This window comes from Pleurodeles waltl, chromosome 11, assembly GCF_031143425.1.
Source record: "Pleurodeles waltl isolate 20211129_DDA chromosome 11, aPleWal1.hap1.20221129, whole genome shotgun sequence".
NCBI classification, from domain to species: domain Eukaryota; kingdom Metazoa; phylum Chordata; class Amphibia; order Caudata; family Salamandridae; genus Pleurodeles; species Pleurodeles waltl.
This window is the reverse complement of record NC_090450.1, coordinates 692,530,039-692,546,538: the sequence shown is the minus strand read 5'-3', so window position 1 is coordinate 692,546,538 and position 16,500 is coordinate 692,530,039. Positions and strand designations below refer to the sequence as shown.

General features: G+C 44.3%; 1 protein-coding gene across 1 annotated transcript in view; it reads right to left on the bottom strand.

The window, feature by feature from the left end:
* Positions 1–7,625: 7,625 nt before the first annotated feature.
* Positions 7,626–16,500, bottom strand: part of LOC138265984 (caspase-3-like) — a 60,164-nt gene continuing 51,289 nt past the window's right edge. The window contains exons 3-4 of the mRNA XM_069214232.1: positions 13,847–13,976; positions 7,626–9,820 (exon numbers count right to left, since the gene is read on the bottom strand). Coding sequence (XP_069070333.1) covers positions 9,540–9,820; positions 13,847–13,976 — 411 coding nt within the window. The 3' untranslated portion in view covers positions 7,626–9,539. The remainder of the gene's footprint in view (positions 9,821–13,846; positions 13,977–16,500) is intronic.

Below are 16,500 nucleotides of genomic sequence, written 5' to 3'. Positions count from 1 at the left end.
TGAGGCAGTTTGCCATCATTGTGTCATTTGTCAGCAGTTAAATGCAGGGAAAGGGACAGTGGTTAACTTGAGCCATATTGGAAGAGCAGGAGGTCTATTCAGCGGAATGCAAATGGATTTTATTGAGATGCCTGTGTGTGAGATATGTGTTGGTGATTGTTTGCATCTTTAGTCACTGGATTGAAGCGTACCCTACATGAAGAAATGATAGCCTCACAGTAGCCTTCTTAGGGAACTGATACTGCATTTTGGGTATTCAATCTCTTTAGAATCAGATAGAGGAAGTCACTTCAATACCGAAGTGATTAAATTACTATGTGCAGCATTGAACATTGAGCAGAAGTTGCATTGTAGTTACCGCCCTGAAGCATCAGGACTAGGGGAGGAGATGAATGGTACCTAGAAGCCAACAGTTGCAAAGATGTGTGCAGCTACGAATTTGGAATGGCCCGATGCATTGCCTTTAGTGTAGATGTCAATGAGAAACACACCTGACAGGAAGACAGGACTGTCGCCTCATGAGATCCTCATGGCCAGAGCAATGAGGTTACCAGCGGTGCCAGCAAATGCACTTGTCAACAGTACAGATGATATGGTGTTGGATTACTGCAAGGGTCTGGCTGATGTAGTCCGCTCTTTTACTCAGCAGGTGGAGGCCACCACACTGCCACTGATCCATGACCCAGGACACAACCTAAGAGCTGGAGATTGGGTTGGCGTCCAAAAGCACGTGAAAAAGACGTGTTTGGAGCCTCGTTGGAAGGGACCATACCAAGTGGTCCAAATGACTACTACAGCTGTGAATCCCGAACTGGATTCACACAAGCCACACGAAGAAAGTGGCATGTCCACTGGATCACTGTGAGAGACGAGGGTGGAGACCTCCAGTGGAATATCGCAGAACCTATCTCAACTGAAGCAGCAGGAGAGCCTGGTCAGAGGAGGGCTTCCCCAGAAGCAGACGATCCTGAGAGACAAGCAGAGCACTTGCCAGACCCAGAAGGGGAAGGAGTTGAGGTGGATCAAAGTCAAAGTGATCTGACTCCTCCTGAACTGGTTGCAGGACTGTCAAGAGAAATCACCACAGAGCAAGAAAAGGGTTAAAGTTCAATATTGAAAAGAATACTGACAGAAGGTCCACTGAAAGGAGATAGTGGCCAGAATCACAAGTGGAGAAAAGGAAAGAGGAGGTTTTCAAACCAACAATAGAGGAAGAAGTAGATACCACAAGGAAAGAAGATCTAGGTGCAGGAGAACTGAATGGTGATCAAAAATTGAAGAGAAAGAGAATAGTAAGTCGAAGATATGCAGGTCCTGAATGGGCGTATGCAACTACAAACGAATGGCAGCAAGAGTTTAGGTCTTTTTGTTTTTATAGAGAAGTTCCGAGTCAATATTTTGAAGTGACGTGAAGAAGAAGAATGAACTGAACTGTTGAAACAATTTGAGAGAACATTTTTGAGAAAGAGACTATTGGAAGTAACCGGAAAAGATGTTGATAACCTGATTTGACTTTTGAAACCTGATTTTGACAAAGCTGCTAACCGATTTTGACAAGGAAGAAGGGTTCCTGGAAGTGAAACTTAACTGCTGAAAGAAGAGTTGTTTATTTTTGATTTTGTTGCAAGTTTTCCTAAAATTCCTTCTGCTTTCTGATTCTTTACAGATCATGGCTGACTTTAATAAACAGGATAGAGATGCTAGGCGCTGTAAATATATGAGCATTGGCTTGGCAATTAAATGTGGGATATTGTTTGTGGTGTTGATTGTGGGTATGTCTGTTCTTGATGTCAAAGGAGCCAACCATACTTCTGCCTTTGAGATGACTACTGCACTAACAGCATTACAGAGGTTTAAGTTGGATGAGAACTATTTGCATGATTATACTAATGCGCAGGGAGGACTTTCTTCTAACGTTTTCTAATGCTTATTGAGTGAGTATGTTGAAACAATGGATGCGAAGAATTGTTTTGTGTGTATGCAGATTCCTTCATCAGTTGAGGAAGGAGTCACCTATCATAGTGTGCCTCTAACCTACAGGATAAGTTGTAGTCTGTTACTAACAAGATTTTATAACCATGAATATATTCAGTACTTCTATTCGAATCAGGATGTTGTGTTTTTGTTTGTTCCTATAATTAGATATTTTAGTAAGGTAGCTAAGGGTAATAACATAGTACTAGTTAGAGGATTCTTTGAACATACATTGACATTTGGCACAGCTTATGTACCTTGCAACAACCTGACATGCTTGCTTACACCTTTAGAGAAGAGCTTCTTAGATCACACTGATGACAGAAGAAAGGGATTAAAGGAGAAATTAGAAAAAGCCTTAGAGAAAAAGACTTACAAGAATGATTATGCTTACAGTGCAATTAAAACGCAAGGGAAAATAGCTTTAGATGCACAACATGTAGGGAAGCTTTGTATACATAGGCCTAAATTGTGCACTGACACTTTATTTGTGGGTACGAGTGAATGCAGGCATGTGTTTTTGTTTCACAGTAAATGGACATTTATGTTGAATGGGCAGGACCCTGCAATTCCAGGGATTTATTATATTTGTGGACTTCATGCTTATTACCATCTTACAAGAGGATGGTATGGGACATGTTATTTGGGGATAGTTTTCCCAAAGATTTATCAGATGGAGGATTTGAAAACATTTCCGAAAGTGACTGAATTACATCATAAGAGACAGAGGAGGGAGTCCTCTTCTGCTATAGTGGGAGATATATTTGGAGCGGTGATTCCTTCAGTGGGAGTCATCCTGAATTCGATTAAGATTCAAAAGTTGTCTACTCTTATGGATAGCATGCTGACAAATTTTTCAGGGGCGATACTCCTGATAGATACTGAATTAGCTGCGGATAGAGCTATAACTCTTCAAAATCGTCTTGCTTTAGACATTCTTTTAGTGAAGGATGGCGGAGTCTGTAGAATGATTAACTCTAGGCATTGTTGTTCATATATACCTGACAATAGTAAAGAGATAAGAGACTTACTTACTAATCTGACTAACGCAAGTGCTGTTTTGAAAGAATTGAAAGAACCAGGTGTGTCGGAAAAGGTTGGCAAAGGGTTTGCTTCAGTGGGAAATTGGCTCAGCAACATTTGGAATGGGGTTCTATTGAAATTATTACAGGGAATATTAATTGTTGTGGTTTGTCTATTGGGGATATGGGGATTATGTAAATTACGCCAAAGGGTTAAATTGAAAAGGTCTAAGAATAATCAGAGGAGGGAAGAAAAGAAAAGGGAAAAGATTTACAGGGAAAATTCAAGGGGTAGACAAAATTATGAAGAAATTGAATTGTAAAAATTTGTGGGTGGTAATTCGTGTGATGACACATTTAGTCATCAGAGGAGGGATTGCTAGTGCAGGTGTTTTAATTAGAAATTATTAACGAGTGTTTATGTATATGGAATAATGAGTTGGGTAGAAAATGGATAACGTAGGAAAATAATGCACGCATTTGAAAATGTGACCTCGAAGAATGGCCATCAGTGTTCACGAAATGCACTAATTAATGATTAATGCTTATGAAATATTGAAAATTTACTAGACTAATGTAGTAATATGTCATATTACGGGGTTATGATGTATGCTCTAGCTTTATTAATTGTAGGCCTTAACTTAGCAATTGTCTTGGTCTAGTCTTGCCAGGCCTCATGCAGAAGCTGTTTCTTAGCGTTTAATAACCATGCTGACAGAGTGAATTAAAATGTGAAATGTCCATTGTCTTGTTAAAAGTGCTTTACAGAAGCTTTTCGTGAGAACTGACTGCAAGGAGATGATGTTCCCGCTAGTGTTACATCTTATGTGAAATGTGTGTTAGATGTACTTTCCCAGGACGAGAATAATGAAGGAGCTGAAGATACAACAATATTGTTACCTGACGAGCCGGATGATGAGTACATCGTAAAGTAGACCAATCAACTGCATGTGAAGAGTGAAATATTAGAATTCATAGATTTGGTGTAGAAATATTATTGGATAAGGTATAAACGTACGATTAACTGACCAATAGGGAATTAGGGAATAGTTTAGGTGACTTTGATATAACAGCGCCGCAGGGTGGAAATATTTCAGACCTATTACGATTTGAGGTCTTGAGTAACCAGATTTGGAGAGATTCAAGATTAAGTCTGTCATTGGGCTCATATCTGACTGAGAGCCTGATGCTTTGTATTGACTGCTGACCTGAAGACGAAGTCTGAGTCTGCTTTGCTGACCCATACCGAGGATAGGTAGATATATTAAAACATGACTGTTATTCATTCTATGTATTTTCCTTCTAGGTACCAACTGCACTGTTTTGACAGATCCATAGTTAGATGTTTTTCTAAATTCTGGTCTCAAAATTGTTTTGCATGAACCCAACATGCTGATGCTAAACTGATGTTAGTTAAGTGTCCTCATAAATGACTGACGATTACAGGGATTAATGATTGAGGAATTACCTTGCTGAATTCCATGTATGCTATATCTTTGTCGCAGCTGACTCTCCTATTGATTTGCACTGTAGCTGTAGAATGCTTTGTGTTTCAAGCTTTGATTAGATTGCGTTTCTTCCGCCGCTTTGGACAACCAGTGTTGTTTTTATATGTGTGCTGTTTGATTTTGATATTAATCTACATGACTTTCTCATTGTTAATATAGGGAAATAAACTTGCAAAACTTGTATTAAATGTGTGGTTATTCATGGCTGAAAGGTCATGGTGCGTGATATTTACTGACTTCCTTGATTATTGATTTTATTGATTGCTACTGATTGTTGATTATAGTGTATTGATTGTTGATTATGTACTGGAGCTATGGTAAGAACTTCCTAATTGTGAGTCAAATGGTTCATCTATCTATTCGTGTCCCCTTGTAAGTTTACTTATTAAGGTTTGACGCGCTAACACACACAACAGTGTTTTGTCGTCCAACAGGTTAACATCTGATCTTTCTGGTTGTCTTGTTCTTCCTTCTCTTTCACGCACACAGTCATAGTGCATCTCTTCTTCCACTTAATCCCACACAATTTACATACAATGTCAATGGGCCTCATTATGACCCTGGCGGTAGAGAACCGCCAGGGCCAACGGGGGCGGGAGCACCGCCGACAGGCCGGCGGTGCTCCCTTGGGCATTCTGACCGCGGCGCTTTGGCCGCGGTCAGAAAGGGAAAACCGGCGGTCTCCCGCCGGTTTTCCACTGCCCCTAAGAATCCTCCAAGGCGGCGCAGCTTGCTGCGCCGCCGAGGGGATTCTGACAATCCTTACCGCCATCCTGTTTCTGGCGGCTCGCCCGCCAGGAACAGGATGGCGGTAAGGATTGTCGTGGGGCCCCTGGGGGCCCCTGCAGTGCCCATGCCAATGGCATGGGCATTGCAGGGGCCCCCGTAAGAGGGCCCCGCTAGTATTTCACTGTCTGCGTAGCAGACAGTGAAATACGCGACGGGTGCAGTAGCACCCGTCGCACCTTCCCACTCCGCCGGCTCGATTACGAGCCGGCATCCTCGTGGGAAGGGAGTTTTTCCCTGGGCTGGCGGGCGGTCTTTTGGAGACCGCCCGCCAGCCCAGGGAAAAACTCATAATACCATCCGCGGTCTTCTGACCGCGGAGCGGTATTATGGAGGGCGGCATCCTGGCGGGCGGCCTCCGCCGCCCGCCAGGGTCATAATGAGGCCCAATGTCTTTTCCTTCACCTAACTTCGAATCTTCCTTTTGTTCCCCTCTCTGTAAAGGCACGAGGTTCGTCCACATTAAAGGATCATTTTGGCAGAAGTGCTGCTGGTCACGCGCTCACACAAGCCCGGGTCTGATAGAACATACTCAGAGCATGGTCAGGGAACCATGGGTAGTGAAACTGGGAGACACCAAAAGCGGGACACAGATAACGAGACAGGCAGACAGGAAGACAAGACCGATGGTATAGGGAGGCACAGGAAAGCATAGATCGGGGGAACACCTGGGTCAGAGGGCACAAGTCTGCACTGCCTGCAAGGCTGCTATGATGACGGGGAGGGATAGAGCCTCTCCCCCTGACTTTGGTGCATGGCATTCCAGATCTTCATAGCACAGTACACAGTGGCTACCAACACATTACTGTTAGGGAAGATTGGAAGAAGCAGCCTTTGCAAAGGACAAACTCTGTGGGCCAACCCTATATCAAGCTTGACTTGCCACGATTCTAACTCAGGGAAATCGACATGTAAACAATACCCAATCCACCGTGCACGCGCATATTGCGGTCAGGCTTACACCTCCAAACGTCCATGGCACTTTACAACTCATGACTGACTGTCCAGGGAGACAAACTGGTGTGTGGCAAGGTTTCAAGACACTACACTCTAGGCGCGGTGGTCTTCAAACTTTTTAATGCCGCGCCCCCCAAATTGAAAAATAAAAACCATTAGGCCCCCCTCAGAATTTTTCACAATTATTTTAGAAAGATGGCAATGTTTAAATATGTCTAAACCTATTTAAACATTACAGTTAAGTACTGTTACCTTTTAAAAACTGCAATAACATGCTTCTGCTTAAAACAAAGGCATGTTATCTGTATAATATTTCTTTTGGCCAGAGTTTGGCGCCCCCCCTAGGATAACTTGAGGCCCCTGTAGGGGGGCCCACCCCCCAGTTTGAAGACCTCTGCTCTAGGGGTTCTTCCACTGGAAAATCCAGACTCACAACAAATACACACGCACACACGGGTTGGGGAGGTTCATAGACCCTCTGCTTAAGGCTTCTACCTTACAGAAACCATCAAACCCAGCCGATAATCCAGTGTCTACACATGATTCACTAAAACACATCAAGTGGGGAAAGGTTTCCACACCTGGCTTCACTTGGGAACTTATCTATGGAGTCCCATAACCAAATGACCAGCTAGCTACATGGACAATCATTTACACAGCACGTTGTTCAGGAATCATGCTAGATTCAAGTTACTACCTTAGAGAAACCCTCAACTACATACTGCTTGACCTTCTGGCTTGAGGTGGCAGTTGGCAAATCTACCCCCTGCAGCATTGGCAAAGTGGAAATTGCGCAGGGCCACCACCTTTAAGGGGTGCCATGCTAGGGTGACCAGGAAATGCATAACTGCATCTGTAATAGATGCAAAAAACAGAGGGATTCTTGGGTAATTTGAAAACTGGGCATGCTCGCCTTCCAGCTTAGTTTTGCTCTCAGCTGATTTTGTGCACCATTTTTCTGAAAGTACAACATATAGTTAATAGTATTAGTTTGCATCACAAGTCCTCACATTTGGTCATAGCTGGTAATAAATTCAAAGTTTTTCTGAAATGGAGCCACAAAATATGTCTTGTCCAGAGCTCTATAAATCCCTAATATGACAATTATGTGGACTCTTATCTTAGGGATCCTGACTCACTTCGAAGACCTACTTTGTGTTGGGGAACGTTACAGGACCGAAACTCCTTATAGCACTTCCACTGTAGAAAACCTCGAGCCAGCAGAAAGTATGGCCATCAGCGCCAAAAGGACATGTAACTGGTGACATTATGCATACAGCATACCAAGACATAATGCTTCACCCAAATCTTCTCAGATAGCTTTTCCTTTAAAGAAAACATAAAATAACTTTCACATCAATGTAACAAAAAATTATAGAGAAGACTGTTTTAATAAAACTCTAACATGGTTAATGTATAAATATGTTAATTTGCTCCTTTGCATAGTTATTAATTGTACAGTTCTTGGTGACTGATTCAATTGTGCAAACGTGACTTCTTTTTCATATCTAAATGTCTTTCTTTTTCTGGGAAGCACATCAAAAGCAGAGAATTGTAATAACATTATTTTACTGAGGACTTCCCAGGTAGAGGTACAGTTCATACCAGTTGTGTTAAGGGAAGGAAGTTTGCAAATCCAATTCTCTACATTTCCACAGGTGTCCAATGAGGATATTTTTTCTGTTAGCTCGCTGCAAAATAGCCCACTGGCTGACAGAATTCCCAGCATGCTGATAGAAATACAGATAGGTGAGACTACATTCATGTACTTTTCAGACAAATGGTCAGATGTGTAGCTAATCCCTATAAAATTGGTTCTGACCCTCTTTTCCAATCTACATTTAATGTTGCCCATAGGGTCATCTGCGAAAGACGAACAAGTGAAAGATTGTTCCTCAGCCTTATTGGCCTTTCATAGCAGAATCTTCGATTTCCCTATAGGCGAGTCCACCTCTGTGTAGGCTCACAAATGTGGCACTAAGTCCACTCATATTAAAACTGTGTTTGGGTTATGGGAGGTCTCACTGATTCTGTGTTGTAGTGTTGATGCAGGGTTGGTGGGTAGTACTTTAGTGTGCTGGAAATCATGGCAGTGGTGTAATACATAACGATATGAGGCCCTTTGCATCGATGAACGTTTGCCCTGGGTTGCAAAGCTGACCTCCTGCATTGTTGCATTTGACTACATCGGGACTCGCAGTATCGTAAATGATTACATCGGGACCGCTACATTGACAGAACCATTACTTCGAAAGTCAATATAACACAGGTACATTTTAAATATTTTCATAATTATGTATACATAGGCTTTTTTTTTAATTAAGATATGTACTGTTTGTGTCTCTTTTTGGGAGCGTTAAAGCTTTCCCTAAACTCCCCTTTTATCAATATTTATTATTTTGTGTAATGTATTTTTTTCTTTATCAAGGCTCGTACCCTGTAAACATTCTCTTTTAATATCCCCCTGCCAAAGCCAGCATTGGGAATCGGAGTGAAAAATAAAATATATCTCAGTGCTGCCAGCATAGCACTAACTATTAAAATGTGCTTCTATGGTTCACGTCTCCTCGTCCATCACACCGTCGAGCGAGGCATCCCAAAAAACACCAAACACTGGGCTGTCACGCACATCATGGAAACACTTCCCACATAGGATCAAAGCAAAGATATCACACTTCTAACTACACACCCATTTGGTGTAACATGCAATCCATCTTCATAAGCGCTTCAACCTCTTTAACTTGTTACCCTATATCAAATTGTTTTACATTATTTCGTTATATACTCAATGTTTTTAAAATGTATTGTTTAAAAAATACAATACCTTTTTTCAAATATTTTGTAACCTAACCACAACTTTGTTTCTATGTTATTACGTGTTATAATGACTCTCTGTGTAGTGTTTGAGATGTTCTGATCTGATGTAGTGTACCTTATGTAGTGGGGGTACGCCTTGTGCACTGCTATGGGTCTGTGCCGTGGATAATGAACTGAACACCTAATCAAGGTAAACTGAGTCCAGACCAGGCAGCTCCATGCAGATGGGCTCTAGGGGTTTTGGCTTAACAGGCTTAGGATTTAGAGTTGTGTTACTTGGGTTCTGTACTGTAAGAGCTTGTGCTTTCGCTACAATAATTTTACACGTTAGGTGAATGTTTTGTGTGAACATCAGAGCATGCTACTGCGCCAGCACGACGGATTGTCATAAAGTTTTCCTGAGGATGCGTCCATTACGCCTTAGAATGCAGAAGCCGTTGGTACAGCCAGTGCTTCCTGTGACGTCATCGGCTGGTCATAGCTCTCCTGCGGGGACTCTCCATTTCCGTTGCCTTTCCTCACACTCCTCCTTGGTGAGCGTGGAGAACGGGTAGACCTCTCGGGTCATAGTGCTGATGAGACAAGGCATGGCTTTGCTTCCCCGGTACAGGCCACGTGCCTGGAATCGGTGGGCAACTGTGTGGTTGAGTCGCGTCATCAATTGCAGTAGCTCCAGATCCCGCTCTCCCCCCCTGAGCAACTCGCAGAGGGTCTGGAGAAACACCGAGCCGCTAGGGTTCAGGAAGGCTGCATAACCTAGGGGACGGAAGCATAGAGATGAGGCTGGGCTGAAATACAAAGATAAAGTTCAGTGGCAAGTAGCATTTGAAATGGCTGAGTATATATATCACGGTATTTAACATACAATTCTGCACAACAGGACCACTTCTCTCATCCCTCCCAGAGGTAATTGCTCTAAATAGTTGTTCAGGGTTCCCTTAAAAAAGGACACATCCCCTCTATTGTAAAGGGAATCTAATCTGCCACACTTCTTTTTCACAAATTGGAAAATATCATTTGTTCACAATGTGAAATTAATTATTTTCTTCATAGAGGCCATCTTTGCCACAAACGTATGGGAAATGTCTGAAGAAGGGAGTCGGCCTACTGGTCACCTAAGCTTTGACATGTGTGACATGGCTTTTATGTAGTTTTATAATGTTACATACAACATAGACCTTATTGTATGTTATCATGTTCATTGTACACGCTTTGAATGCACTGCAGTGTGTGATGGTAATATAAGGCAAATAAAACAAGCCTGCTTATTTTCTAGCAAAAGCCACTCAATTTGTGCTAAGCTCTTTAATAAACACAGCAGCTGAAATGTGGCAAGGAGGAGGAATGACCTAGCAGGTTCAAGTGTTGAAGGACGGGCACAAGGTATTGTTGCTGTAGGCTTCCATGTACTTCTCAACAGAGGTGTTGTTCACTGTCCTCTGTAGCAATACAGAAGCCAAGTGCGAGCTGACACTTTCTCACTTCACACATCACCATACACAAGAAGTCACTGCTGCACACTCTACGCAACTGTAAGTCCCAGGGTGAATCTGCTTTTTTTAATCTCCTTCTCCCCACCCCTTTTTTAATTATTTGTGCATGTCTTCCCCCATACTTATGTTTTTTTTGTGCTAGAGTGGCTTTAATGTTTTTCAGGTTGAAGGTAACTGGCTGCAAGAGGACGTGAAACCGTTTTGGCTTCAACAGGTGGTCCTTTTGTTGTTTTGGATTTTTATTAATATGAGGACTTGGGGTCCCCTCCAAATCTACTGTTTTATTTTCAATGGGGGTGCCTCTGTGTCCCTGATTCTTTCTACAACCCTCCCCCTTTGCTCCTTTGTGGTTATTTAACCACTTGTACTTACTGTGGGCCGGTTGCTTGAAGAATGCTTGAATATGGAGTTTCACCTTCAGGAATAACAAAGGTATGGGGGAGGAGGAAGTAAGTTGCATGACTCAGCAAACATCTAATACAGCTGTGCTGTTAGTTAGCTAGTTATAATTTAGGTAGGGATTAGACTAAGTGATTAGAGGTGTGTGATAAGCTAAGAATGAGGCATATCTAACCTCTGCCTTCTGTACAGACTATTTGCTGAGCTATTTGTAATATTTACAACCATTCTTATTCACATTGTTTGCATGATAGTGTTTAAAAAATAATTGTATAACATAATAGGCTAATATTTGTGTGTATGTACTGATTTTAGGGGTCTGGGCAAGGCTCTATTATATCACCAGCAGATAAGAGAGCCTCTGATAGGTTGTTTGGCTTCTAATATACCGCTGATCCTACAATCATAACTGATCGGGGGAAGGAGGAGGCGGAAAGAGACACTTGGCAGTTTTCATTTTCTCTGAAAAACTGGCAGCTTCCTTTTGGAATTTAAGAAATCTACAGGTTGTGGCCCCAGTTATCTAAGGGTAACAAGAAAGCTTGAGAATTGAAATATGTACTTGCCTGATAAAAGATTCACAATTCAAGGATGGCCAGCCGTTTCCTTATTTTTAATTAGACTTTTTGTCTGGGTAACATGCTATTCTCTGATTTTAGCTGTATGCCAAGGTTCATGTGATGCTTCTAAAAGAGATGATGCGAACGAGCATGTCTTTGATTGATAGCATACACCCATTCTTCTTTCTGCATGGCCAAATGAATTTGAGAATGGCTATTTCGAATTAAGTAATTTCCGAAGAGGTGAATATAGAGGGCGATGCATAGGCCCTGGTTTCCTTTGTCCACCACAAAGAACTAGGAGGAGAATCCTTGGTCACATTCTTCTGATGGGTTCCAAGCTCCTGGTCCCAATGCCAACAGCATCTCAACTTCTAGCACCGATTGTGCGGACACTAGAAGCACTTTGTAAGCAGGAGAGGAAAGTGAAATAATTTATCTCAGTTCTTGCCTTACCATAGAAAGAGCCCATGGCTCCCTAATGATATCCCTCCTGTCCACAAAAGTATCATGTGTTCGTTTTCACCCCTTCCTCCTTCCACACACTGGAGTGGTTTGGTCTTTGAATACAGGGGAGGGTAGCCATTTCTGCTTCATTTTCTCTGAAGTGGTAAACTGGCAATCCCATTTTTAGAGTAGGGCGGCCACTTCCTCATTTGGCCATTAACAGATGTGTTTTTTCTATGATGATGAAATGTATTAAATGCCTTGACTCCATCTTTGAAGGTAAAATAACCTTGAAATAATTAATGTGGAGGCTTGTAGGATATGATAGTAAAGTACCTGGAAAAAAAAGCCTCTGTATTGTCCTTGAGCATGTTTAAGGGAATATATTTGACCTTTGCAGTCCACAGGAGCGAGAACAGATTAAACAGAGATGGCTGTTTGCTTAAATCCACAGTGATAATAAATGATTTATCAATTAGTTCATAAAAGAGACAGACCGCCTCTTTTATCCTTCATCTTATTGCATGAGAATAATTGCAGCTTTCGTATTTTTTGTAATCAAGTTGAATACACGAAGCTGCTTTTGGGTTCCAGGTCTATCGACGGTTTATGATGGGAGAATATAGCCCAAGGCTGCTATTATGACGAGCAACACGGGCCCATTCCTTCGAGACGCTCAAAGCCATAATGCCCTTCAGATTGGAGTGAAAATGCCTCGCATTTTGAAATAAAACGTGTGCCGTGCTGTGCTACAGCTAACATAAATGCATAGCGGTAGCCAAGTGTGGGTGCCAGTGCCCATTGCTGGGAAGCCAAGGGAATTGCTCGTCAGTTACTTGCGTTAATTTGTATTCATAAGGACACTACAACCACCACAATGCACTGTTCCAGTCTACAAGAAATCCAGGGACCAGAATCCACTCTTTTAACCCTTCCGGATGCTGTGACCAAGCAACCAGGATCTACAGCTCCCGACGCACGTTGCAATGAGCTACTCGTATTTATTCATCCGTCACCTGAACTGTACAACCTTCATGGTATTTTAATTATGCAGCTAAAAACAACAGCTCTCACTGATGCAGGCTAGGGAGATCGTTTTAAATGGCAAACACAGGACCATACACTATAAATTCCTAGAGTGTACCAAACACCCATGAGCCTTAAAAATCAAGGACTATGACGAACGCTATGTGCACATATTGTAACTGCACCGAGGCCGACTTCATCTACTTGCTGTGAACTACCCAACAAGCCCATTATACTGGACACGTGTTCCATGACTTCTCAAACATGTTAGTAACAGGCAACGCAGCAAACCCAGTGAATGGGAGGGGTGGGAGGCGAGGGGCGAGGGCGTGAGGTGTATGCAGGAAATATGCTAACCCAACTGCAGATGTACTTCCATAATCTTTTATTAGTCAAATGGAGGTTGGTATGTAGATGGGGTGGAGGACCCACCCCTCTAAGACTGCCAAATGGCACAGAACATTAATATACTGCAACAAAAATACTGAATTGTATGCCAATTTACAATCTGTTGCTTCTAGACCAAAATATATTTGGGAGCCACTACGAAAATGTGTGACCAGCAAAGATGTTCACCTCAGCACCCACATACTCTACTATTATGTGAGATAACAAATTCAGTACAAATAGTCTGTTCAAGAGCCCCATCTAGTATTGAGTAACAAAGTTATTCATGGTCCTTTAAAAATGATTTTAACCTATTAAATAAGAATTCAGTTTATGTATATACTTGCTACTTCAGTAGCCTGTCCTTAAATGTGCATTTGAAAATTGAAAAATAAAATTGTAAAAAAAGGGTGGTCTTTCGGGTGATTATGCGCCATGATTCATTGGCTGGGACCCACACGCCTTCTTACCTGCGCTGCTGGCAAACATGACAGTGGTGTCACTGGGAATTGACAGGTAGTGGGAGAAGCTGTCCTCCGGAGGCTCAATGCTGTCTGTCTCCAATTCCACACCTGCATCAAGCAGATCACCTCTGCAGGCCTGCAATGAGAAGGACAAAAAGGGCTCATTGTGGAGGTGAAAACAGAATTACACCTAATTGATTTAAAATGATAATGAAATGTGAGGAAGTATTAAGTCTTGAGTGGAAATAGGGGTTGCTAAATGAGGAAGTGTAGAGTTAGAAGTGTTGTTGACAGAGGCCCTCATTAAGAGGCTGGTGGTCATAAGACCGCCAGGACCGCCACGGAGAGGAGCTGGCGATAAGGACCACCACATTACGAGTTGTGAGGCTTGGCAGATGCCAAGCCTACACAACTCCGCTTGGGCCGCCGGTGCGGTCGCACTGCTGCGGCCGGCGGTGAGCACCTCTAATCTGGCGGCAGGCCCCAGCTTGCCATCCGGATTATGAGGCTGCAAACCGCCAGGCTTTCTGTGGCGGTCACCCCGCCACGAAAACCCTGGCTGTCACACACCTGGGGACAGGAATCTTTATTCCTGTCGTCGACACACACATACACACATGTCCCCACACATGCACACATCCCCCCACCCGTCCACATACAAACACCCCACCCCTTCACTCACGCATGCATTCACATACATATCATTCAGCATACGCATACATGCACTCAGACACTCCCACTCACTAACATTCATCCACACAGACACCCCCACTCACTCGCATTCAACCTCACAGACACTCCCACTCACTCGCATTCATTCTCACAGACACCCCCATACACATGCACATACATGCACACACACATTTACATTCACTCGCATACACACACTCACACTACACCTCCCTCCCTCCGCATACATGCACCCATATACACAGGCACCCCTCCCCCCTTCTTTCAGACACCCACTTATCTTCTTTGTTGAGAGGGATGTCTGGGAGGGAATGTGTCCTGGCGGTCTTGCACCGCCATCACCACCATGTCAGCAGGACTCAGCCAAGCCGTATTACGGCTTGTAATATGGTGGGCGGAGTCCTGCTGCCATGGTGGTGACGGAAGTGGAACCGCCTCTTTGGAGTCAGACTTCTCCTCAGAAATGGGTGGAAGTCCTCCAAGAGCTCCTAATATGACATCCATCAGACTGCCAGCACATGCGGTCTGTTGGCTGCAGTAGCTTCGACAGTCCTGGAAAAGCTGCGGCCTCAAGTGAACTTCCCGGGCTGGCGGGCCACGGGCGGAAACACGGTGAGAGAGTGGGGGCGAGGCGGTCACGACCACGCCGAGCGGTCACCGCAGAAGTGGGACGGACTTGAGGCCACATTTTAAAAATTCTCATCGAGCCTGGGACGCTCCTCACCCTCTCCCACCGGGCCATTACTATCCTGAGAGGATGCACTGATGGGGAAGGAGCCCACCCGTCCACGACATGAGAGGCACGGAATGAAACCAAGGGGATGAGGGGGGAAGGCAAAGCTATTCGGTCCCAACTGAGGAGCAGTTAACAAAGGACACTTCCATTTAGCCACATCATCGCAGAGACCCCCACGGCACATCCCCTCCTATAAGGGGCCTAGACTGAGTGCACTGCTGGTTACAGGACTACAGAACATCAACAAGGGGAGAGGGCATTTACAACTTCATGTGCTGCATGCTGCAGGGACCCACAACTTCCCCTGCCCGGACAACATACTTCTGCCCCCCCCTCGTGCCCCCCCTCCCCTTCTCCCTACCAAGGATAACTCTCTCATACTGCATCAGGAGGGGACCCTATCTGGACTCTGTATGACTCCACCTGGTCACAAGTGCTACAGGAGGGAAGAGTGGTGGACATAGCAAGACAGCTGTCGCCACGTTTCTATCCCGTGGAGAGAAGATCCTCAGCACTCTGGGCACTGTCCCTCCCCCGCTGCCCTCCTCATCCTGCCTCGTTACCCAGGGCCTGGACACGTCCGTCACCACTTCTGCAGAAACGCAGACCGAGACTTGCAGGAGCCTTTGACAACCACAGTAGTGACTCCCCTGACACCGTGGGGTGTGCCCATCCTTCAACTCCACAGCCTATCACTGAGGAGACCACACCTCGACTGCACCCTCCCCACCCCTGGTGCCCATAATCTGGTGATGCCAGGGAGCAGATCATCAAACAAACACCTGGGTAAACCAGCGAGACAGCCGCTCTTCTCGGAAGCTCTGAGGCAGACCAGAGCTCTACCCCGGCATCCAAAGAGCACCCAATCAACCAGTCTTGTGCCATGGTGGATGCCTCACAGGGCGCAACAATGGACCGTATCCTGCAGGAGATATCAGCAGTGGGCTGCAGGCTCGAGGGAATGGATAGCATGATGATCTCCCTAACAGACGATACAAAGTCAATGCGTCTGGACATGGCACGCTTCCAGTCCACAGTGACCACACTGGAGCAGCGGGTGATGACGGTGGAGACGCAGGCGGCACTCGCCTCGGACAGGGACCAGGAGCTCTTGTATCTCCGCAGCAAGGTCATCGATCTCAAAGACAGAAGTCGTAGAGACAATGTCCATTTCCTTGGCTTCCCGAAAGAGATAAAGGGAGCGGACGTGCAGTCCTTTCTAAAGAATACTTTA